Genomic DNA, 25,042 nt, shown 5'->3' on the forward strand with positions numbered 1-25,042 from the left:
GTGTGTCTAATTTTGGGAAGTGAAGTCACGCAAACCACCAGGGCTGGTTTCCTATTGGTGTGACCAAGCTTGCAAGCTCTGAGCCTTTTTTTTTTTTTTTATAGCATCGGTTGGTTTGAAAGCAATTTTTTTTGCTCTTTGCAAATTGCAAATGGGGGTGGGTAAGAAGGCAGGGCACGAGATACAGAAAGAAATGGGGAGACTCAGTGATAATTGGGGGGATGGGAGGGACAGGGAACGGAAAGAAAAAGATCTTGCTTTTCTAAGGACTGATGGAAGGATTCTTTAGATTAGCTTGGATTTTTTTTTTTTAGAACGTCTGGGAAGAAAGGGGCTACTAACCAAAAAATGAGAACTTTTACAATTGATCTGTAAAAACTAGAATGGCAAGAGCTCAGGCCTCTGAAATATCTGATCAGACATCCTGCTCCTAAACTGAGACATGTTGAGAGGCAGGCACAGTAAGTCTGTTGCAAAGCTGAGTATCCGTATCACCTCCCTTTTTACTGCAATGTCCTCTACCTTTCTATTTCTAACCCCCTTTCTTCAGGATGGTATGTCACGGCTTAGTCAGTTTCTGATTTGCATTGCTTTTCGGTCTCTGTCATTTTAGTCCTTTCTGTTGTTTATCGGGGGGGGGGGGGGGGGGGCGGGCTTTGCCATTTGATTGAAAGCAGGACTTGCCCTAGATTGTCTGGAACCACAGGCAAGGCTAACTTCTGGCGCCCCCCCCCCCTGCAATAATAATGTCACCAAGTAGGGTTGACAAGTCCAATTCAAGAAATATCTGGGGACTTTGGGGGTGGAGCCAGGAGACATTAGGGGTGGAGCCAAGATCAAGGCTGTGACAAGCATAATTGAACTCCAAAGGGAGTTCTGGCCATCACATTTAAAGGGACGGCACACATTTTCAATGCCTTCCTTCCATAGGAAATAATGAAGGATAGGGGTACCTCCTTTTGGGGCTCATAGAATTAGACCCCCTGGTCCAATCATTTTGAAACTTGGGGGATATTTCGGGGAGAGGCACTAGATGCTGTACTGAAAATTTGGTGCATCTACCTCAAAAAACAGTCCCCCCAGAGCCCCAGATACCCACGGATCAATTCTCCATGATTTTCTATGGGAATAAATCTCCATAGGGAATAATAGAGTTCCCAGCAGACATTTCCCTCCCCTCCCCCCGCTTTCTGATGACCCTGAAGCGGGGGGAGGGCCTCCAAACCGGGGGATCCCCTGCCCCCACCTGGGGATTGGCAACCCTATCACCAAGTCACATGGGGGGTGTCCCCAAAGGCTAGTTTGCCAAGTGGCAGAGCTGGCCCTGATTGAAAGATTTCTCGTATGTAATCTGCCTTGAATCTCTGTCAGGAAGGCGGACTATAAATAAAGTTAATACTAGCAGGGGTGGAATTCTAGCAGGAGCTCCTTTGCTCATTAGGCCACACCCCCTGATGTAGCCAATCCTCCAAGAGCTTACAAAAAAGAGCCTTGTAAGCTCTTGGAGGATTGGCTACATCAGGGGTGTGTGGCCTAATATTCAAAGGAGCTCCTGCTAGAATTCCATCCCTGAATACTGGTAATAGTTACTGGATGAGGGATAGGCATTTTGCACATGCCCAGAGGCTGGGTTGTTTGTGAATGTTCCTAGCAGAAGTGGAAAATAGGCAACATCAGGGTGAGGGTCTAGGGCCTCCTTTGGGGATGCCAGCCTCCAGGTGGGACCTGGGGATCTCCTGGAATTACAGCTTATCTCCAGACTGCACAGATCAGTTCCCCCTGAGGAAATGGCTGCTTTGGAGGGTGGACTCAAGGGCACTGTACCCCACCAAGATCCTTGTCCTTTCCAGGCTCCATCCCCAAATTTCCAGGAGTTTCCCCCCCTGGATCTGACAACCCTACCCTCCCATCCCCCACCTGTGTTTAAGGGGGACCTGGGAACCCTATTTTGCCTCATCTGAGGTCCTGTCCCTCTCCAAACCCCTCAGTCCCTTTTTCCCCTTGCTCCACCCCCCAAAAAATCTCCAGATATTTCCCAACCCAAAGCTGGCAATTCTAAATGCTACATTCACACACAGAGATACTTAAATTGCATTCTTGTCCCCCACTTTCCATTTTCTAGTGCCAACGTTTTAAAGTTGATGTAAATTATGGTTTTATATGTTTTATTGGATTAATTGTTTTATAATGTTGTAAGCCGCCCTGAGTCCGCTTGCGGAGAGGGCGGGATATAAATGAAAAGTAATAAATAAATAAATAAATAAATAACATATGGACAGGAGGAAGGGAGGCAGATAGGGTTGCCGTAGGGTCGCCAGGTCTGTGCGGGAAAATACCTGGAGACTTTGGGGGTGGATCTATGAGAGGGCGGGGTTTGAGGAGGGGAGGGGCCTCAGCAGGGTACAATGCCATGGAGTCCACCCTTCCAAGCAGCCATTTTCTCCAAGGAAGCTGGTCTCTGCCTGCTAGAGATCAGTTGTAAAAGCGGGAGATCTCCAGATCTCACCTGATCCCAGAATGAAAGCTGAGAGATTAGTTCCACTGGAGAAAATGGTTGTTTTGGAGGGTGACCTCCATGCCTTCCTTCTCCAAAGCACATCTGCTACAGATGCCACTCCTAAACCACCAGCAGTTTTTGAAAGCCAGAGTTGGCAAGGCAGAGCAGAAGAGCCTCACATACATTGCTCGAGCCTGAACGGGAGGGTTTTGCTGATGTGTCGCTGGGGCTGTTTTTGTGTGCTGCAGTGCACTCCAATGGCTCCAGAAGGAACAGGCTCATCGCCTTCTGTCAGGGCCTGCAGAGTCACTACTGATGCTGAACGAAGGATACCCCCCCCCCCACCGCCACCCCAAGCTCGCTCTAGAGTGCAGAAGGGACCACTCAGTTCTCAAGAGAAACCTCGCTATTCTCAGCCCTTGCCTTCTGAGCTGTGTCGCACCTGGGTTGCGCTTTGTGGGAAGCTGGGAGGGCCTGTGGTTTCCGGTGTCTGTTTTGTACTCTTTTGCCTCAGCTCTGGGGCCGTTGCACAAGCTCACGTTGTACTTTCAGGCCTGAGGCACCTCTCCCTGGTGGCTCCCTGAAAGGAGAAGAGCTAAGCATGGAGAAGAGGAGGGGGTCACGAAACTGGAAAATGTACAAAGGAGGGCAAGTAAGAGGACTGAGGGGGTCGGAGCACTTGCCTTGTGAGGAAAAGCTGAAGAGTCTGGGACTTTTCAGTTTAGAAAAGAGACAACTAAGGGGGACATGATAGAGATTTATAAAATTATGTGTGTGGGGAGGGGGAGAGCTGACAAAGATAAATTGATCTTCCTCTCCCAAAATACTAGAATTTGTGGGCATCCAATGAAGCTGATGGGCAGTAGTTTCAGGACGGACAAAAGGAAATGCAATTCTACACAGAGAATGATTAAGATGTGGAATTCCCTGCTGGACGATATAGTAATGGCCACAGGAATAAACAGCTTTAAAAGGGGATTAGATACATTCATGGAGAATAGATCTATCAGTGGCTACTACCCATGGTGACTGACGGGCAGTTCCACATCCTAGAGCCAGGAGGCCACAACTAGGGAAGGTCTTGGCTTCTATGTCCTGTTGTTGGACCTCCAGAGGAACTGGTTGGCCACTATGTGAGACAGGATGCTGGACTAGATGGGCTTTTGGTCCGATCCAGCAGGGCTCTTACGTTCTTATGCCTTATAATGAGTTGGAGCCTTGGTCCATTGAAGTCATTACTGTCTACTCAGATTTGCAGTGGCTCTCCAGTAGAGGTCTTTCAGTGGCTCTCCAGTAGAGGTCTTTCAGTGGCTCTCCAGTAGAGGTCTTTCACTTCACCTCTGCCTGGTCCTTTTTAACTGGAGATGCTGGGGATGGAACCTGTGACATTCTGCGTGCCAGGCAGATGCCACTGAGCCACAACCCTCCCCTTCTTAGGGCAGGAGAGAACAGGAATTGTACCTCCGTTATAAAGCACCCCCTTAATGGGAGACCATCACATCTGTTGTGGATGGAGTTTGTAGAAAGATGTTGGGGGTTACTTGGTAACGAGCAAGGTGCTATGGTGGAGCATATCAGGCGGGGCACATACTTTGCGTACAGAAGATACCCGATTCAATTTCTGGCATCTCTGGTTAGAGGATGTCAAGTAACAGACTCAAGAAAGCCTTTTATATGATTAATTTATTTGTTATTTAGGCCATTTTCCCCAGGCACCTTTCTACTTTATGGAACTCCAGGTGGCTTACAGAGCAAATAAAACAATGATTTAAAAAAGACCAGGACTTTTTTTGAGCAGGAAGATACAGGAACGCAGTTCCAGCTGGCTTGGTGTCAGAGGGTGTGGCCTAAGATGCAAATGAGATCCTGCTGGGCTTTTTCTAAAAAAAAAAACCTCTGTGCAAAACAATGGTGATGTCAGTGGGTGTGGCCTAATATGCAAACGACTTCCTGCTGGACTTTTCTAAAAAAAAAACCCTGAAGAAGACAATTAAAAATTTCAGTTAGGCCTCCAATAAATAAAAATTACATTAGTCAAATGCAGTGCTAAATGAAACCATCTTCAACTGCCTCCTGGAGACTAAAAGCGAGGGGGCCAGGTTCACTTCCCTGGGCATGTTGTTCCATAATTGTAGAGCTGCCACCAAAAAGGCCCCCTCTTGTGTGCCCGACTTTCTTGTATGCTGGACACCCTGAAAACCATGGCCCCTCAGTGGTACTGGAAAAGGTGAACCATTGGGGTGACTCAGTATAAGGAAATGGCACATGCTCATAACCAGACATGTCCAGGGAGGAGCCGTGTCTGTGTGGCGTGCAGAAGGTCAGGGGTTCAACTCCAGCATCTCTAGTTCAAAGGGCCAGGCAGAAAGGGGCATGAAAAACTCTACCTGAGACCCCGGAGTGCCTGCTGCCACTCAGAGCCAACATTACTTGACAAAGCTACAGCCTAACTTAGTACGGTGTAGTTTCATTTGGTCTTGTTTGAGCCAGTTTGGTGTAATGGTTAGGAGCGTGGACTCTAATCCGGGAGAACCGAATTTGATTCCCCATGCTGCCACATGCAGCTGCTGGGTGACCTTCAGTCAGTCACAAGTGTTTTCAGAACTATTATCTCAAGAGCAGTTCTCAAAAGGGCTCTCTCAACCTCACCTACCTCACAGGTCTGTTGTGGGGAGCAGAAGGGAAAGGAGATTGTAAACCATTCAGACTCTGAGGGAAGGCCAGGATATGTTCAATATTCTCCTCCTTCTCATGTTTTTCTTAAGAGGAGAGGCCAAGACACAGTGGTAGAGCATCTGCTTTAAATAGGGTTAAGTAGCCTCCAGGTGGGACTTGGAGATCTACTTTTAGATTAGCTCCCCTGGAGAAAATGGCTGTTTTGAAGGGTGGACTTTATGGCATTGTACTATGCTGAGGCCCCTCTCCCCAAACCCCACCCTCTCCTGGATCCACCCCGAAAGTCAGATATTTTCCAGCTCAGACCTGGCAACCCTAGCTTTGCATGTTGAAGGACCCAGGTTCAACCTCTGACATCTCTAGTTAAAAGGATTAAGTGATCGGAAAGGCCTCTGCCTGAGACCCGGGAGAGCTTTTGCAACCAGAGTAGAAAATACTGACCTTGACGTACTTATGGTGTGACTTGGAATATGGCCGTGTCATGCATTCATGCCACTGAGGTGATTTGGTGGGGGGGAGGGGTTGCGTCCACTTGGGGTTATCTGTAGAGTTGGGTTCCAACTGGCGTAGCAAGAGGCCCAAAAGGGGGAGGGGAAGGATTTCTCCTTTTCTCCCTTACTCAACCTAAGGATGTTACTCAACCTATGGGTTTGTGGTTTAGGGCTTCTTAAGTACAAAGGGGTTGGTCTATGAGGTTGTGAAACAAGACGAGGCAGCCATTCCTCTCACTTTTCCACAGAAAAGCAGGACTGCCAGAGAGAGGCGATATGGTGTCAAGTGGATTCAGTCATGTGTGCACAATCCAACTGAGAGCTTTGTTGGTTTCTGGAGAAGCAAAATCCGGAGCAGGTGAAAAAATACTATGTTGAGGGACTTTCTAGTGTTGAAAAAAAGAGCAGTTTTCAAGTTACACCAAATTCTACTCCCCCCCCTGACAAGTGCAGGATGTTTGCATAAATAAACATTTAGGCCTGACTGAGCCACCAATGGAGTTTTTAAATTGTTAGGCTAAAGTAGGGGCCAGTGAGGCAGAGTTGGCAGCTCTTGATTGATTGGGAGATACTTGGAGATGGGGTGGGTGGGTAGAGCTGAGGGAGGGCGGGGTTTGGGGAGGGGAGGGACCTCAGCAGGGAATAAGGCCATAGAGACCACCCTTCCAATGCCTCAGTTTAGTGTGGCCAGCCTCCAGGTGGGGGCTGGCTGGGGACCTCCTGCTATTACAACTTATTGCCACATGACTAGGACTACCAAACTCCTGATGGGCGTGGGGGATCCCCTGGTTTGCCAGCACAGAACAGGCAGCCGGGGGATCTCCGCCCCCAAAGAGCCCTGTTGTTGTGTGACATGGCCTGTGTGATGACATAACCAGGAAGTGACATCATTACATTGGGCACATCGCACCAGGGACATTGTAGAATTCACAGGAAAACTCTATGGCATCATAGAGTTTTTACTGCGAATCCTAGAGCATCGTGCTGGGGGCCTAGAGCGTCAACATTGGAGGGCCTTGGCAACCCTACACATGACCTTGATCAGTTCCCCTGGAGGAAATGGCTGCTTTGGAGGGTGGACCCTATGGCATTGGATCATGCTGAGGCTCCTCTCCACCCTAAACCCCACCCTCCCCAGGCTCCAACCCACACACGTCCAGGTATTTTCCCAACCCAGAGCTGGCAACCCTATAAATGAAGTCAATAAAACTCTTTTTAGACAGAATTTCTTGCAAGTTTCTGTGGCTCCTCATCGGAGGTGTTCGATGGCGGACAGAAGACTTTTCAAAATGTGTAAGTGGCAACTCCCGGTTTGCAAGACAAATGACTATATGGATTCAGCCTCCTGGAAAAGTTTTAAGTGCATGTTTGTATATATGAGACTTGCTGGGATGGTGTGGCTCTCATGTGTTTTCTTGCAACCGGAAAGTGTGTGATTTTTATCACCAAGAAGACAAAGAGTGGCACTCGCCTGTCTCTCTGCCCCCCTCCCCATCTCCTCTGCCAATTCTCCCTGGGATCACAACAACAAGGATTTTCCATCACGACTGCAGAACGGGGACTGCAAATCCTCCCCACCTCCCAGGTCTAGGAATAGATCTGGGACTGTTTGTTTAGTTAGAGGAAGAGGGGGGAGGCATTAACAATCTGAACCCTGCAGAAGGCCTGCTGGTCTCTCTCTCTCTCTGAAAAATTACTCTATGAAATGCACACACTCAGCACCTACAGGTTATAAACTGGGTGTGGCCTGGCCAGGGATTTGGGTTGCCAAATCTCCAGGTGAGGTCTAGAGATCTAGGGTTGCCAGATCAGGGATAGGGTTGCCATTTACATTGGGAAATTACTGGAAATTTGGGGGGGGGGGGATGGAACCTGGGATGGATAGGGACTTCAATCAGGTATCATGCCATAGAGTCCACCCTCCAAACCAGCCATTTTCTCCAGGGGAACTGATCTCAGCAGTCTGGAGATGAGCTGAGATTCTGGGCGATCCCCAGGCTTCACCTGGAGGCTGGCACCCAAGAGATTTCATCTCTTGGACTTACGAGTTCACATTGCAGCAGCAGCACTGAATTGTCCGATTGTCTATTGATGCATTAATGTACATGAACGCACAGAGTCCGCTGCGTGCAGCGGGGTTGCAGAGCAGAAATATTTATCGTATATTGCCAAAGGTCATCACAATGGAAAATTAAGAACACAATGATAAAAAGATCAAACATAACTAAAAATGTCATCAAAAAATCCATTATAAGATATAGAAGCAAGTAATATTAAATTACAGAAATGCAATTACCATTAGATTCAACCATAATAGCCCTAACTAGCTCCAAATATATTGAGGCATTAATGTACAGGAACGCACAGAGTCTGCTGCATGATTCTTCAATGTTCGTGCAGTGGGGTTACCTGTTGAACACACAAAGCTGCCTTGCAGTGAATTGGACCACTGGCTCATCAGATCGGAAGCAGCTCTCCAGATTTTTAGGTAGAGGATTGAGACATCACCTACTCGCTGATCTGTTGAGCTGAAGATGCTGCGTCTGAACTTTGGCATGAGACTGCATGCCAAACAAATGCTCTGTCACTGAGACATACCCATCCAGTGTCCTACTTTCCTACTTTTATTATGTGGGATCTGGACTGTGAAAGCTGTGAGTTTTCTGAATAGGGGCACAGTACAGGAAGGGTGCACGACCTCCAGGCGAGGGCTGGAGATCTGGAATTACAGCTGATCTCTAGACTACAGAGATCAATTCCCTTGGAGAAAATGGATTATTTAGAGGGTACATTATGGCATCCTGTTGCCACTGAACTCCCTTCTCAAACTCCAGCCTCCTTGGGCACAGCTCCCAAATCTCCAGGAATTTCCAAAACTTGTGTTGACGAAGAAAAAGAAGAAAACGAAGCATCTCAGAGCAGCTTACAATCTCTTTCTTTTCCTCTCCCCACAACAGATACCCATGAGGTAAGTGAGGCTGAGAAAGATCCGAGATAATCACTCTTGAGAGAACAGCTCTGAGTGAACTGTGACTGACCCAAGGTCACCCACCTGGCTGCATATGAAGTGGGGAATCAAACCTGGTTCTCCAGATTAGAGTCCACCGCTCTGTAAGCACTACACCATACTGGCTCTTTGTATTTGAGATGACACCCTTTGAGCATGTTATCTTTAATTTGGTTATACCCCACTGTCCTCCTCAGCAGGGACCCAGGCAGCTTACATTGTTCTCTCCTCCATTTTATTGTCTCAACAGCCCTGTGTGTGTGTCTGGTGGCCCAAGGTCACCCAGCAAGCTTCCATGGTAAAATGGTGATTCTGACCTGGTTTTTCCAGATTCAAGGCCGATGCTCCAACCATGACACAATGCTGTGAGGCAAGTATAGGTTTGAAATGCAGAGTATGAAATGTTGGGAGGGAGCCAGTTCTGTCCCTGGCAGGTCTCAGGATCAAGTAGAAGATTATGGGAGAGATCTTCACCTGAGATGCTGAAGAACTGCTGCCAATCAGAGTAGACCATACTGACTTTCATAGGCCAAGGCTCTGACTAAGTTGAAGGCATATGTTTGTGTGGCCACTAACAACCAGGGCTTTTTTTGAGCAGGAATGCAGTTCCAGCTGGCTTGGCACCAGAGGGTGTGACCTAATATCAGGGATGGGATTCTAGCAGGAGCTTGTTTGCATATTAGGCCACACACTGCTGATGTAGACAATCCTCCAAGAGCTTACAAGGCTCTTTTTCATAAGCTCTTGGAGGATTGGCTACATCAGAGGATGTGGCCTAATATACAAAGGAGCTCCTGCTAGAATTCTACCCCTGCCTAATATGCAAATGAGTTCCTGCTGTACCTTTTCTACACAAAGCCCTATGTGAAACAATGGTGACAACAGAGGGTGTGGCCTAATATGCAAATGAGTTCCTGCTAGGCTTTTTCCTACAAAAAAGCCCTGCTAACAACAACCTTGTAAGGTAGATTTGTGTGTGTGTGGGAGAGAAAGCACACCCAGGGCATTTCATGGCACAATGGAGACTTGAACCCAGGTCTCCCAGCTTTTAGCCTAACTACTAGACCACTGAAATACTTTTGTGCACAGGCCATAGGGAAATCAGCTACTGTTTTGCGAAGGGCCAAAGTTCCTGGTGGATCATACCTGGGATGTCAACCTCCATGTGTGGCCTGGAGATCCAGCACTAGAAGTGACTTCCAGATGACAGAGATCAGTTCCCCTGGAGAAAACAGCTACTTTCGAGGGTCTGGTCTATGGAATTATACCCAGCTGAGTTCCTGCTGGGAAATACCTGAAGATTTGGGGTGGGGGGGAATGAAGCCTGGGGAGGGGGGCTTTGGAGAGGGGGGACCTCAGCAGGATACAATGTTGGGAGCTCCATCCTCCAAAGCAACCAATTTTCTCCAGGCAAACTGATGCTTGGTCTGGAGATCAATTGTAATAATGGGAGATCTCCAGGTGCTGCCTGGAGGCTTGGCAACCAAAGTGAGAATCACAGAAGAAATGGTAAGGTGGGGGGAAGGCACTGCCTCCATGCAACTGGACTGAGTCTCAAAATTTCTCTTATGGTAACTAAGGTCAGATGCTGAAGCTCAAATACTTTGGCCACCAAATGAGAAGGGAGCATTCCCTGGAGAAGATCCTGATGCTAGGAAAGACATCAGGCAAAAGAAGGGGGCGGCAAAAGATGAGATGGCTGGACAGCGTTACTGATGTAACTAACACGAATTTGAGCAGACTTTGGACGATAGTGGAAGACAGGAGGGCCTGGCTTGACTTTGTCCATGGGGTCACAAAGAGTTGGACTTGACTGTGTGACTGAACAACAACAAAAAACTAAGCACTGCTGTAAAATACTTAGAACATGAAATTGGTATCATTTTAAGGATCATAGAAAGTACATAATGAATAAATATAAAATGGAACAATCACAGCACATAGCAGAACATCAGACCCAAAAGTCCAACGGATAAGTTTCAAAACTGTAGTCTAAATGCTGTTCTCTTTCCTCAGGCGGACATCCACAGCGCCAGCCGCAAAAGCCAAGATTTCACAGGACACAGTCCCAATTCAGTTTTCAAATATGCAGTTAATATGTTCTCAGACATACAGCTAAACAAGCATTTCTGTAACATCCAGACCCCATTTTCGCTGTAAAGAATTGGGAGTTTTGGATCTAAAGAAATGCCTTGTCTTGAATGTGAAGCTTAGATGAAGGTTTCAGCGAAAATGGGGTCTGAATGTTCCGGACTGTTAGACTTTGGGGGTTGATTTTCCTCTCTGTGCTGTGATTGTTCCGTTTTATATTTATTCATTATGTACTTTCTGTGATCCTTAAAATAATACAAAGTTCATGTTCTAAGCAGCGTTCCCTCTAAGCTGAGTTAGTGTGAGCTAGCTCACACATTTTTAGACTCCAGCTCACACATTTTTGTCTTAGCTCAGAAAGGATGACCCCAGAGCACAATAATCTATGCAGTAGCTCACAACTTTAATACCAGTAGCTCACAAAGTAGAATTTTTGCCCCCAAGACTGCAGCTTAGAGGGAACATTGGTTCTAAGTATTTCCACTGGTGTTTAATTTCTAGAAGAGAATTTTTGAGAGGCAGCCACCTGGAGGCAGGCAGCCCGACTTCCCTCCACAAACCCCACCTTCTCCAGGCTCAACCCCCAACATCTCCAGGGACTTGCCAACTAGGGTTGCCAATCCCCAGGTGGGGGCAGGGGATCCCCCGGTTAGGAGACCCTCCCCCCTGCTTCAGGGTCATCAGAAAGCGGGGGGTGGGGGGGAGAGGAGGGAAATGTCTGCTGGGAACTCTATTATTCCCTGCGGAGATTTATTCCCATAGAAAATCATGGAGAATTGATCTGCAGGTATCTGGGGCTCTGTGGGGGCTGTGTTTTGGGGTAGAGGCACCAAATTTTCAGTATAGCATCTAGTGCCTCTCCCCAAAATACCCCCCCCAGGTTTCAAAAAGATTGGACCAGGGGGTCCAATTCTATGAGCCCCCAAAGAAGGTGCCCCTATCCTTCATTATTTCCTATGGAAGGAAGGAATTGAAAAGGTGTGCCGTCCCTTTAAATGTGATGGCCAGAACTCCCTTTGGAGTTCAATTATGCTTGTCACAGCCTTGATCTTGGCTCCACCCCCAGAGTCCCCAGATATTTCTTGAATTGGACTTGGCAACCCTATTGCCAACCCATAGTTGGCAACCCCATGAAGGAACAAAAACAGAAGGCCTCGTTAACAGGGTAGCTGTAACATCAGGGCTTCGACCTTTCTCTGTTTCGTGTCTTCTATCCAGGGGCAGGCCTCAAAGGAAGCTGGAGTGTGTCTCCTTTCAAGATTTATTAGGGTCGGGGAAAGCCGGCCTAGGCGATTGCTGCCAGCTACATCAGGGTCCCAAGAGATAAACACACCAGGCCTGCTTCCTCTCACCCCCTCCGCCCCCCTCCCCATCCTCCTCTTGGATTCTGGCCACCTGGCCCCTGCTCTGGGCTTGCAGAGTCGTGATAGACCTGCAACCCCCCTGGCCGTGATGTCATGGAAACTCCATCTCTCCCCCCCCCCCCCAAGTCACGAAATGTGAACCCAGCCAATGAGAATGCAGAGGAGGGGGGTGGGGGTATGAATAGGGGCAGAAGGGGCAATAGCTCAGTCTCCGGTCTGAAGAGAGGAGACTTTCTTTCCCCAAGGAAGAGAGAAGGGGGTTTTTCGGTTGGGGAGAGACGCGGTTACTTGAGGATAGAGACTGGACAGGTACCAGAAGCTTTGCCACTTGAAGACGACGGGACTGCACCAGCAGACCACCCATCCAAGGAAACGGAATCGCTGAGAGGTGTGTAGATAGCAAATCTGGGGTCACCTAGCCCAGGTTACCAACTCTGAACTGGGAAAATCCTGGAGGGGAGGTACCTCAGCAGGGTATGATGCCCTACAGTCCACCCTCCAAAGCAGCCGTTTTCTCCAGGGGAACTGATCTCTGTCTTCTACAGATCAGTTTTGATTATGGGAGATCTCCAATTCCCACCTGGAGGCTGGCAACCCTATCTAGAACGGGATAATGGTCTTAACCCATATGGGGTATTTTTAAAAAGGAATGCACAATAAAGAACAGATAATATTAAGTGGGTTGGATTGCACCAGCTCTTCTGCTGATGAAAAAAGGAGCAATCACCAAGAAGGCTACGCTGGGAATCAGGGGACTTTCCTGGAAAAAAACCCATGTGGGATGGGGGCTGCGGGGAGAAAGGGAATTGAGGGAGCTTGGGTTTTCTAAAAAAAAAAAAAAACAGAACACCTGGCTGGATAAGGCCCAGTATGATTTGAGAATGATCATGAAAATGCCCCGCAAAAAGCATGCAGGGAAGGACTGAGCCAACACTGCCAGGTCTGGTTTTGGAAATACATGGGGACTTTGGGGGTGGAGCCTGGACAGTGCAAGGTTTTAGGGAGGGATCTCTCCATGGTCCAGTGCCATAGAGTTCACTCTTCAAAGCAGCTGTGTTCTCCAGAGGAATTGACCTGGAGATCAGTTCTAAATGCAGGAGAACTCCAGGCCCCACCCGGAGGTTGGCAACTCTACTTTGATACCTTGATCTGACTGTTGTTCCATGTGTGGAACTGGGCCTGCCTGCTCCACAACACACTCTTAAGCGATCTGTTTTTAGCGCATCTGTCTTGACCCTCAGATGGGAGACCAGGATTCTTGGTGGCTCTTTTGGATGGACTCTGCCCAGCAGGTGGTACCAGACTGGAGCAGAGATCGAAAGCCCAGGTAAAGGATTTCCTCTTTTCCTTCCAGTATAGTGTGGCTAATGTGGTACAGTCTGTCTGTAAGTGGTAGTGAATCTATCCATGGATATATTTTTTTTCAAGCTTTCATGAATAAAAGAAGCCTATTTCGAATGCCGTGATAATTAGCAATTTGCACAAAAGAGCATCAGGTTAGATCACTGTTTGTACTGGAAGGAAAGAAATGTTGATTGCATTAAACAGGCGGCTGTATGTGAAAGTACACTTTAATGTCCAAATAAAACGTTTCTCACACTGAGCTGATTTCCAGATCGGTGTTTCTTTGCAGATGCTTGGTTCACACCAGTAAAATGATGCTGCAGATTCTTCCCTGCCCCAAGCCTGGGGTTGCCAATCCCCAGGTGGGTAATATACAAAGGAGAATCATGGGGAGATAGCAACCCAAACCAAATACTGTGATACAATTACGAATGTAAGAATCAGTAACCACAATTTATCAAAAGTTCTTAGAAATATAGCGCTATTTTCACAAATTTTCAGCCATTCTTACAACAAGGTCAGTAATTCATACAAAGCCGTATAAAGCCATTCACAATAACTGAGCACGTAAAATACTTCAAGAGAATAAAATTCTCGCAATAAAGTGCTGAGTGCAAAAAGTGCTTGCATACTAAAGTAACCAAACGTTCATTTCCTGAAGACTCCACAGGTCCACCTCCGACGGAGCCTGAAGCCGGCTGACGCTTGTTGCACCGTTTCAAAATCCTTTGTCAAAGAGGGGAGATAGAAGTTCTTCCAAACTTTCACAGTAAAGAATTATTCCGAAGCACATACAAGCACTCACAAGACCTTCCAAGGGCGTATTATATGACTTTGTATGAATTACTGACCTTGTTGTAAGAATGGTTGAAAATTTGTGAAAATAGCACTATATTTATAAGAACTTTTGATAAATTGTGGTTACTGATTCTTATGATATTCGTAATTGTATCAGGTATTTTGTTTGGTTTGCAATCCCAGGTGGGGGCAAGGGATCCCCTGGTTTGGAGGCCCTCCCCCGCTTCAGGGTCATTAGAAAGTGGGGGGAGGGGAATAATGGGGCATTCCATATTCACTATGGAGACCGATTCTCATTAGGGTATACTAGTGAATTGATCCGCAGGTATCTGGGGCTCTGGAGGGGCTGTTTTTTGAGGTAGAGGCATCATATTTTCAACATAGCATCCAGTGCCTCTCCCCAGAATACCCTCCAAGTTTCAAATGGATTGGACCAGGGGGTCAAATTCTATGAGCCCCCAAACAAAGTGCACCTATCCATTACTTCCAATGGAGGGAAGGCATTTAAAAGGTGCACTGTCCCTTTAGATGTGATGGCCAGAACTCCCTTTGGAGTTCAGTTATGCTTTTCACAACCTTGCTCCTGGCTCCACCCCCAAAGTCTCCAGATATTTTTTGAATTGGACTTGGTAACCCTACCCAAGCCCCCTTGATAGGGTTGCTAGGTCTGTGTTGAAAAATACCTGGAGACTTTGGGGGTACATCCAGGAGAGGGCAGGGTTAGGGGAGAGGAGGGGTGTCAGTATGGGCCAGTGCCATAGAATCCACCCTTCAGAGCAGCCGTTTTCTCCAGGGGAGCTGATCTCTGCTAGCTGGAGATCATTTGCAAAAGTGGGAGATCTCCAGGCACCGCCTGGAGGCTGGCAGCCCCACCCCTTTGATGTGATGCACTGGGGACCCAAAACGGCTTACATTGTTTTCCTCTCCTCTGTTTTATCTTCACAACAACCCTGTGAGGTGTGTGGCCAGCCCCAGATCACCCAGGAGGTTTCCATGGCAGGGGGTGGGGGAGGATTCGAATCCAAGCCTCCCAGATTCTAGACTTACACTCTAACTGATACAGCAGCATGCCTGCTCATTCATAAAAATGTGAATCCTGCTCTCCACATTGAAAATGGCATGACAGCTTTAATTTTCCATCAAATATTTTGGGTTTAAAATGCTATTTGAAAAAGACTAGTTCTTTCCTATGATTTTGGCCTATGATTAAACCTTCAGCATGTTACACATGAAGCTCACTTTTGTTTCTTAGGTAATCGTACTTCTCCCGTCTTTCAAAGCCTGGCTGCTGTTTTTCTTTTTTTGGGGGGGTTATTTTTGTGGGGTTTTTGGGTGTGCACATCTGGAAGTCATGGCGACCTCTGGTAACTGCCCCCCTACTGGGGGTCTGGAGGCAAGGCTGGCCCTAGACCAGGAGTGGCCAAATTTGCTTCACATAAGAGCCACACAGAATAAACATCAGAGGTTTGAGAGCTTCAAGACATGAATGTCAGATGTTTGAGAGTAGGAAGGCAAGAAGGCAAATAGATGGGTGGAGGGAGGGAGAGGTGGAAAGAAAGCAACTTTAAATGCCTTCTCCAAGCTGCTGGTTGGCTTGGCTTGGAGAAGTGATTTAAAGAAACAAATGCCTTATCCAAGCCATCCAATGGGACAGTGGGGGCTTTAAGAGTCACACAATGTGTGTGGAAGAGCTACGTGTGGCTCCCGAGCCACAGTTTGGCCACCCCTGCCTTAGACTGCCTGGCACCCTAGGCAAGGTTAACGTCTACAATGCCCCCCTAGACTGATAATGTCACAGAGTCACATTGCGGATGCCCAATTTGGTGCCCCCAGAAGGCCGGTGCCGTAAGCTAATTTGTCTAGTAGCAAGGCCAGCCCTGTCTGGAGGATATTCAGAGAGGTGGCTGAATAAAGCCTACCTCTGCCCTCTTGACTGCTGGTATTCCAAGGAGGTCTCCCACCCAAGTACTTGTCAGAGTCTACTTAGCTTCCAAATCTGAAAAGATTGGGCTTGCCTGGGCTATTGAGGTTATAGGCATATATAGGAAAAAGGAAAGGAAAGGTCCCCTGTGCAAGCACCAGTCGTTTCCAACTCTGGGGTGACGTTGCTTTCACACCGTTTTCACGGCAGACTTTTTACAGGGTGGTTTGCCATTGCCTTCCCCAGTCATCTACATTCCCCCCCCCCCAGCAAGCTGTGTACTCATTTTACCAACCTTGGAAGGATGGAAGGCTGAGTCAACCTTGAGACAGCTACATGAACCCAGTTTCCGCCAGAATCAAACTCAGGTCGTGAGCAGAGCTTGGACTGCAGCACTGCAGCTTTAACACTCTGCGCCGCGGGGCTCTTCAGGCATATATAACCCACATCTAAATTCTTGTTTCTTGTTTTTCCCCAACAAGGCTCCATGGAAGAGACGATCTCCCAAGAGGAAGACTTCAGCACTCTGGATTCCTGGTTCCAGCCCCCAAATGGGACAGATCAACAACTTCCAAACTGGGGCGTTGGGAGCTACCTAGCTGAGCTAGAGGACTTTCAGGAGGAGAGGCATTTCCATCACACTGCTGGCTTGAAAGGTAAATTTTTTCTAGGGGCTGCTGCTGTGAGCATTCAACTTGCCTTCACCCTAGGGCTGCCAGGTCTGTGTTGGAAAATACCTGGAGACTTTGGGGGTCAAGCTGGGAAGAGGGTGGGATTAGGGGAGGGGCCTCAGCATGCTCCAGTGCCATAGAGTCTGTCCTTCAAAGCAGCCATTTTCTCTAGGGAAGTTGATCTCTGCCAGCTGGAGATTCGTTGTAAAAGCCGGGGAACTCCAGACCCCACCTGGGGGCTGGCAACCTTACTTCATCCCCACCTTGAAACAGCCACATTTGAAAGCTAGATGGACAAAACTTTGATGCAATGTCCCCATTTGTTGCCCCTAGGCTTCCCAGACTACACAAACACCATTGTGGAATTCCCCCAGGTGTCCTCCTACCTGGATGATGGAAGATCCTGCAACACAGGTGATGGTTTTGGATTTGATGGTTAGAAGAAAAGAATGGAGAGGAAGGCTAGTCGTTTTAGGGCACAGAGCTGGGATTTTGTATGTGATTTAACAGAAGGAGCTCGATCAGGGTTCCCAACCTTTCTGAGCCTGCGGGCACCTTTGGAATTCTGACAGTGTGGTGGGCATGGTTACAAAATGGCTGCCGCAAAGTAGCTGCCACAGGAAGTGGAGCCACCCACAAAATGGCTGCTGCGGCTTACCTTGAGTCACACAGTGAAGGCCCTTGTGCCGTGGTGGGAGCTGCTGCCACAGCAATGTTTTTTAAAAAAACCTTTGCAGCCAATCAAATCTCCAGTAACCAACCAGAAGCCTTGCTGAATAAAAGCACTACCTGGCCACACGCACTTCTTAAAACACTTGGTGGGTGCCAGGAAAGGCGCCCCCAGGCACTATGTTGGGGACCCCAGCACTAGATGCATCTGCATTCAGTTGCCACAAACTGGAATTCAACATGGTGCACTCAAGGCTGACTTATTTTCATTTTTGCATGCTCTTTTCCATGGTGGGGCAAAAACTTCCCAGTTTAAGTCTTGCATGAACTTTGCTCCCTCCCCCAGCACCTGTTTCTAGCTTAGGGAACATGGAATTAACTCCACTGGCTGCGGTTTCAAGCTGCTACACCTCAGTGAGGGGTCACTACGCCAGCTTCAAATGGACAATCCCTCAACATATCTAGGAGTTCTCTTTGAAACCATCAGTAGCTGGAGGTATCTCTCTCTGGCGATCTGCCGCCAGTTCCTGTCTTCGGAGGCTAGTGTTCTAATTCAAAACCTTCTGCCTACTTCAAATAGGGGGAAACCCTGCAAATCTCACTCGTTCGAGTAATTCAGAGCTCACTGCACCTCTTTGTAGGGTTAGACTAGGGCGGGGGTGGCCAAACTTGCTTAATGTGAAGAGCCACATAGAATAAACATCAGGCATTCGAGAGCTGCAAGACATGAATGTTAGACGTTCGAGAGCCGCAAGGAAGGTAGGTAGGAAGGAAGGCAGCAGGCAAACCGATAGGGGAGGGAGAGGTGGAAATAGAGCAACTCATTTTAAATGCATTCTCCAAGCCACCAGCTGGCTTGGCTTGTAGAAGTGATTTTAAGAGACAAATGCTTTCTCCAAGCTGGCCAGTGGGGTGGTGGGGGCTTCAAGAGTCACAGTACACAAAATGTGTGAAAGAGCTACATGTGGCTCCCGAGCCACAGTTTGGCCACCACTGGACTAGGGCCACAGTACGGTTGCCAGCCTCCGGGTGGGACTTGGAGATATCCCACTTTTACAACTGATCTCCAGCTGGCAGAGATCAGCTCCCCTTTGGAGGGGCAGGGGGGACTCTATGGCATTGTCCTATACTGAGGCCCCTCCTCTCCCCAAACCCTGCCCTCTCCCAGCCCCAACATTTCCCGGATTTTCCAATACAAACCTGGCAACCCGAGGCCCACCAGTGTTCAGATTTGAGCCACGTATCAAGTGGCCGTGGGCCAGTTCCTTCTCTCAACCTAACTTACCTCACAGGGTTGTTGTGAGGCTAACATGGAAGAGATCTGTGTAATGCTGTCCTGAGCTCCTTAGAGAAAGGGTGGGGGAGAGAAACACCTTATTTCTTTAAGAGAGCAGCATGGTTGCAAGTGGGAAGACGGGCCTTAAACGGATGTGGTCCTCTGCTTACATCGATTATGCCTTGAGTTAATTCCTATCTGGGTAGGGGAAAAGATCTGTCTTTTCCAAACTAAAAGGTCTCTACCTGGCCCTGAATCGTGGCAGCTGCCCCAGTTTCTTAGTGACCTGGTTATTTAATGTCTGTCAGTTTCTAGTCCTAACCTGGAGAGCGTCTTGCCTCGGCTGGATGATTCAACCTCTCCTGGCCTCCCACATCACTCCTTGACATCTCCACTACACCTCTGGTCTCCTGAAGAACAGACGTTCCACTCTCACCTTCTGCCTTCTCAGGGCCAAGGAAATCCAGGTAAGGAGACAGGGAGTGTGTGCTGCCCTAAGAACCAGGGCTTTTCTTGTAGCAGGAACTCCTTTGCATATTAGGCCACACATCCCTGATGTAGCCAATACTCCCGAGGCTTACAGTACATCCTGTAAAAAGAGTCCTGTAAGCTCTTGGAGGATTGGTCTAATATGCAAAGAAGGGTGTGGCCTAATATGCAAAGAAGTTCCTGCTACAAAAAAAAGCCCTGACAAAGAACAACAGCCCTGACAACAGACCGAGCTGAATTTACATAATCCAGCTGCTAATAAGGAGGACATTAAACAATTAGGCATATATTTGGTACCAACGAAATACTGTACTTTCTTCTTTAAATGTTCATTTTAAAAAAAAGATATGTTCTCTTTTGCTTTCAGATCACAAAAAAAGACCATACGTGCATAATCCAACAGCTAACGAGGACATAAAACGATTAGGTGTATCTTTTCTTTAGTCCCAAAGAAATACTGTATTTCAGGGCTGGCCAACGGTAGCTCTCCAGATGTTTTTTGCCTACAACTCCCATCAGCCCCAGCCAGCATGGCCAATGGCTGGGGCTGATGGGAGTTGTAGGCAAAAAACATCTGGAGAGCTACTGTTGGCCACCCCTGCTTTACTTCTCTCAGTGTTCCTGTTTTAAGAAAATATATTCTCTTTTGGTTACCAATCATAAAATAAGAGATCTAATTGTGAATTTGCATAATCCAGCTGCTAACATGGAAGACATAAAACAATTAGGTGTATCTTTTCTTTGGTACCAAAGTGATAGTGTATTTACTTCTTTGAATGTTCACATTTTAAAAATTATGTTCTCTTTGGTTACAGATTTTAAAAATCCAGCACAACTGATTTTAAAAACAAAAACTCTCAAAAGCTTTATATTGAAGGTAGTAAAATTCATGAATGCTATCTTTCAATAGACATAAAGGAACCTCCATGTACCTCAGATTGTGCAGACCAAAACAAAACACCCCCTGGGGGGATTCACATACCTTTAAAAAAACCCTTAAAATTCTGAGACTTAAAACTGGAAGAGGTGTTCTCTTGGCTTGATGTACCACAGCAGTGCACTAATATTTAAAACATGGAATTTATGTGCAAAGATTCAGCCCCAAGAAAAAGAATGGTGCACGTAACATAAGAGTGGAAGAGGTGCCCTGCTGGAATAGACCAATGGTCCATCTAGTTCAGAATCTAGGGTTGCCAGGTCTGTTGGAAAATACCTGGGGACTTTGGGGGTGGAGCCTCAGCAGGCCAGGGTTTGGGACGTAACACCATAGAGTCCAACTTCCAAAGTAGCCATTTTCTTGTGGTGACTTGATCTTTCTTGCCTAGAGATCAGTTACAATAGCAATCTTCAGCTACCACCTGGGGGTTGGCAACCCTAACTGGCAGGGAATCCTGCAACTAAATAACTTGTTGAGCAAAGTAATACTCTCTGTTGTCCACCCTGAAGCTATTGCCTCTTCATATCATTAGGTGCTCCTGCGTTCTGGTATAATGGGAGAGGGAGAAAATGTTCTTTCAGTCTCTCTACCTTGTGCATAATTCTATAAACGTCTGTCATGCCCTCCTTTACGGCCCCTTCCTATAAACTGAAAAGCCTCAAGACTCTTGGTTTCTTTAAAACTTTCTACCTCACAGGAACTCTGGGTGGCTTTTATCCTTCCTTTAGTCAGACGAATGGATTTTTAAAATGCATTTAGAAAACAGGTCTTTTGTTGCCGCTAATAAACATAGCAGAGGGAAAGATAGATTTATGAACCCTCCAGCCTTGTCAGAAATGGTGCTCAGCACCCCCCACCCGTCTTCCATTTTGAAGGCAACATCCAGCATCCCGTTCATGCACTGCTATTCCTTTCAGAACAAACCTTCTCAAGGGCTGCAGCCTCTTGTGAGAGGCCTAAGAGGCCTGCCTCAGCTGATAGCAGCCGGCCCAGCACCTCAGACGGGGATTCATGTCAATGTGAGCAAAATGGCAGGAGAAAGAGGGTGCCGCGGAGTCAGATTTATTCTCACAGGCCCCAAAGGAATCACACAGGTAACAATCAGTGAAGAACATGAGGAGATGGGCGGTAGCGGTGGGGGGGGGGGGGGGGGGACAAAAAGCAGCAACAGGATGTTGAAGTGGGGGAGAGCCATACTTGCTGATTTCACCCCCTTGCCTCAAAAGCCCTTAGTCCTGACAGTTAAAAAACATGTATATCAGAGGAACTGTTATTTCTCCGGTTCTGGGATGAATGAACTCCAAGCCCATCTTTCCCCCTTCCCATTATTTCCTGGCCAGGTTCAGGGCCTATCCAATTGTGGCGCTTTCTGCTGGAACTTCTCCAGGACGGGTCCTGCCAGGCCTTCATCTGCTGGACGGGGAATGGTTGGGAATTCAAACTCCAGGATCCTCATGAGGTAAGGGCCCATTTTGGCCCCCTTGACTATACGTGGTCTCTTCCTAAGAATGACTCTGCTAATCCCAGCTGAAAAGATAATGCTGATATCTGAGCCCATTCCTGAGGGTGTTTTCTTTTACAGGAGAGCAAAAGGGGAGGGACGGTGGCTCAGTGGTAGAGCATCTGCTTGGGAAGCAGAAGGTTCCAGGTTCAATCCCTGGCATCTCCACTAAAAAAGGGTCCCCAGGCAAATAGGTGTGAAAAACCTCAGCTTGAGATCCTGGAGAGCCGCTGCCAGTCTGAGTAGACAATACTGACTTTGATGGACCCCGGGTCTGACTCAGTATAAGGCAGCTTTATATGTTTATATGTTCATATGTTCAAAAGAATATTTCTTGTTCTTATGAGGGTGGAAAGCAGTAAAACAAATAGGTACCATTGGCAAACAATATCAACAAGTATTGTTTATTATTTTATTTATTCTATGGTAGGGCTACACACAAGAAGCATATAGTAATACAAAATACATAACATAGTTGATACAACAGCTCCATGGACCGATTGGGCAATTCCCCTATATACTAGTAATATCTAAATTTTCAATCACAGCTGGGGAGAGTTCAAAGAGCTCCATCACATCACCCTGGAAAGCATGATGGTCACGTTTCTGTGAGAGATGGGAAACAATCAGTGTCTCTCAGCCTCACCTACCTCACAGGGTTGTTGTGAGGCTAAGATAAAGGAAAGAAGCAGGTTTTTTTTTTTTGAGCAGGAGCGCACAGGAACACATTCTGGCTGGCTTTGGCATCAGGTGGTGTGGCCTGATATGCAAATGAGCTGCTGCTGGGCTTCTGCAAAAAGCTGTGCGAAACAATGGTGACATCAGGGGGTGTGGCCTAATATGCAAATGAACCTCTGCTGGGCTTTTTTGACAAAAAAGCCCTGTAAAGGAGAATGCTTTGGTTTCCCAGTGGGGGGGGGAGGCAGGGTAGAAACAAAATATTACTGTGAAGGGTCTCCGATTTTTTTTTTTTCTGGGGAAGCCTGTGGTAGCAAACTGAGAAAAAAAATTACCCTCTGGCTACTAGAATATATAGTAGTCTACACTATATGCATATAACTGTAGCAGCTGACTATGGTGACCCCAGCACAGGGCTTTCAAGGCAAGTGAGAAGCAGAGGGGGTTGGTCATTGCCTTCCTCTGCAGTGTCTGTCCAAATGCCAGGTCTCTGCTTAGCTTCTGAGATCTGACAAGATGGGGCTATACCACGCTGCCTTCCCTCCTGTCGAGCCATTACAGGCCTGTAATAACAGCATGCCCGCAAGCTGCAACCAATGCACACCAGGGCTACGGGCGTTCTCAAGGCAAGCGATGAACAGAGGCAGTTTTGTCATCTCCTTCCTCCGCGGAGCCTTCCTTGGTGGTCCCTCCAAGTAATGACCCTGCTTTAGCTTCCGAGATCGAGCTCTCCCTCATCTCTCCACAACCTGGCTGCTGGAACAGGGAGTTCAGCCATTGTTGAATGCTATCTGCCGGCAAAACTCTCTCGCTAAATATACTCTTCTCTCCTCCGCTCCGGCCAGGTGGCACGGCGCTGGGGCCAGCGGAAGAACAAGCCCCGCATGACCTATGAGAAGCTGAGTCGGGGGCTGCGCTACTATTATCACAAGAACATCATCCACAAGACCAGCGGCCAGCGCTACGTCTACCGCTTTGTCCGTGACGTCCGGGGCCTGCTAGGGGAGCTGGCCGAGCAGCTGCAGAACCGGGAGAGAACGCTGGCCTCGTGAACAGCCTCTGCCTCTCAAAATGCCACAGAAGAATCATACCGGCATGGTGTGGCTTCTAAGGGTTCCCAAGTACTCTGGTCATAATGGGGAGACTTTGCCAGCGGATCGGTCCATTTCAGAGACGCGCTGACGGGCAAAACGCTCCAGGAGACACCCAAAGGCAAGATCCTGGTGGGACGAACTGGGACTGTCGGACACTTAACATGCAATTCCTGCACTTCTTTCTCTCTTCTTTAAAATACAAATGTGTGTGTGTGTATATATATATAGGAAATGAACAGAATAAAAAGTGCATTGCTTTAGTAGCTCACCATTTGGCTCATTTGCTGCAGTGGACAGGTAAGACAGCCAAAACACAAGAACATTTATAAAACAGGGTGGCCAAACTGTGGCTCAGGAGCCACATGCAGCTCTTTCACACATATTGTGTGGCTCTTGAACCCTGGCCCAGGCCCATCGCACCACTGGCTGGCTTGGAGAAGGCATTTCTCTTTAAATCACTTCTCCAAGCCAGCCAAAAGCATTTAAAGTTGGTTTCTTTCTACACCTCCCTCATCTATTTTCCCTCCGTCCAGCTCTCAAAACACCCAGCATTCATGTCTTGCAGCTCTCAAACGTCTGATGTTATTCAATGCGGCTCTTACATTAAGCAAGCTTGGCCACCCCTGATATAGAAGGATGCAGCATTTAATACTTTGGAAGTATATTTTATTAGACATTATGCACAATCTCCCAAAAATAGTTTTAGGGAGTAATTGTACTGGTTTGCAATAGAAGAGCTCGATTTGAATCCAGTAGCACTGGATTTGAAGAGCTCGATTTGAATCCAGTAGACCAACAAGATCTTGGGGGTATGAGCCTTTGAGTCAAAAGCTCCATTCATCAGATGCCTTGAAAGCTAATACCCCACACCCCCATCACATTGATCTGTTAAGGTGCTACGGGACTCTAATCCAGATCCGTCACAGCGTCTTTTTTGGGAAGTATATTTGTATTTTCTTCTGCATGTGTGTGCACACCTGGAAGTCATGGCTACTGACTCCTATTGGAGGCACAGAGAATATTCAGAAAGATGGCTGAATAAAGCCTGCCCTGCCCTCCCAGCTCTGGTATTCCAATTAGGGGTACCATCCAAGTACTTGACACCCTGCTTAGCTTCTGAGATGTGATTTTCCTGGGCTACCTAGGGCAGGGCTCAAAAGCAGATCCTGCTGTGATCAATGCCTTTCGTCTTAGCTGTGTGTACTCGAGCAGTGCTGTGGCGCATTTAGGACCCCTAGGACTGGGGAGGGGGTAGGGCTGAGGTCACATCTCCTTCTGCCAGAGAAACTCACAGAGTGACCTTGGGCCACTGGCTCTTGCTCAGCCTTCACCAACCTTGCAGAACAAAATTTGACCCCAGTGGTGCCCTAAAGACCAACAAGATTTACTAGGATATAACCTTTCTGAATTGAAGCTTGCTTCATCAGATGCAGAGGAGAACGTACACCCATCTTGCCCTTATATCCATGTCAAAAGGTAGGAATCCTGCCTCCATCGGGCTTCTCCTCTGTAACACCCAGGGGTGGAATTCTAGCAGG

At 47.6% G+C, this 25,042-nt stretch overlaps 1 protein-coding gene across 1 annotated transcript; it reads left to right on the forward strand.

The window, feature by feature from the left end:
* The first annotated feature begins 13,342 nt into the window (after positions 1-13,342).
* Positions 13,343-23,767, forward strand: ETV2 (ETS variant transcription factor 2). Its single transcript, XM_060257662.1, has 7 exons — positions 13,343-13,453; positions 16,672-16,845; positions 17,194-17,274; positions 19,114-19,272; positions 20,764-20,779; positions 21,537-21,690; positions 23,256-23,767. The coding sequence occupies exons 2-7, from the start codon at positions 16,677-16,679 to the stop codon at positions 23,460-23,462; spliced, it is 786 nt and encodes a 261-aa protein (XP_060113645.1). The 5' UTR covers positions 13,343-13,453; positions 16,672-16,676; the 3' UTR covers positions 23,463-23,767.
* Positions 23,768-25,042: the final 1,275 nt, after the last annotated feature.

This window comes from Heteronotia binoei, chromosome 17, assembly GCF_032191835.1.
Source record: "Heteronotia binoei isolate CCM8104 ecotype False Entrance Well chromosome 17, APGP_CSIRO_Hbin_v1, whole genome shotgun sequence".
Lineage (NCBI taxonomy): Eukaryota > Metazoa > Chordata > Lepidosauria > Squamata > Gekkonidae > Heteronotia > Heteronotia binoei.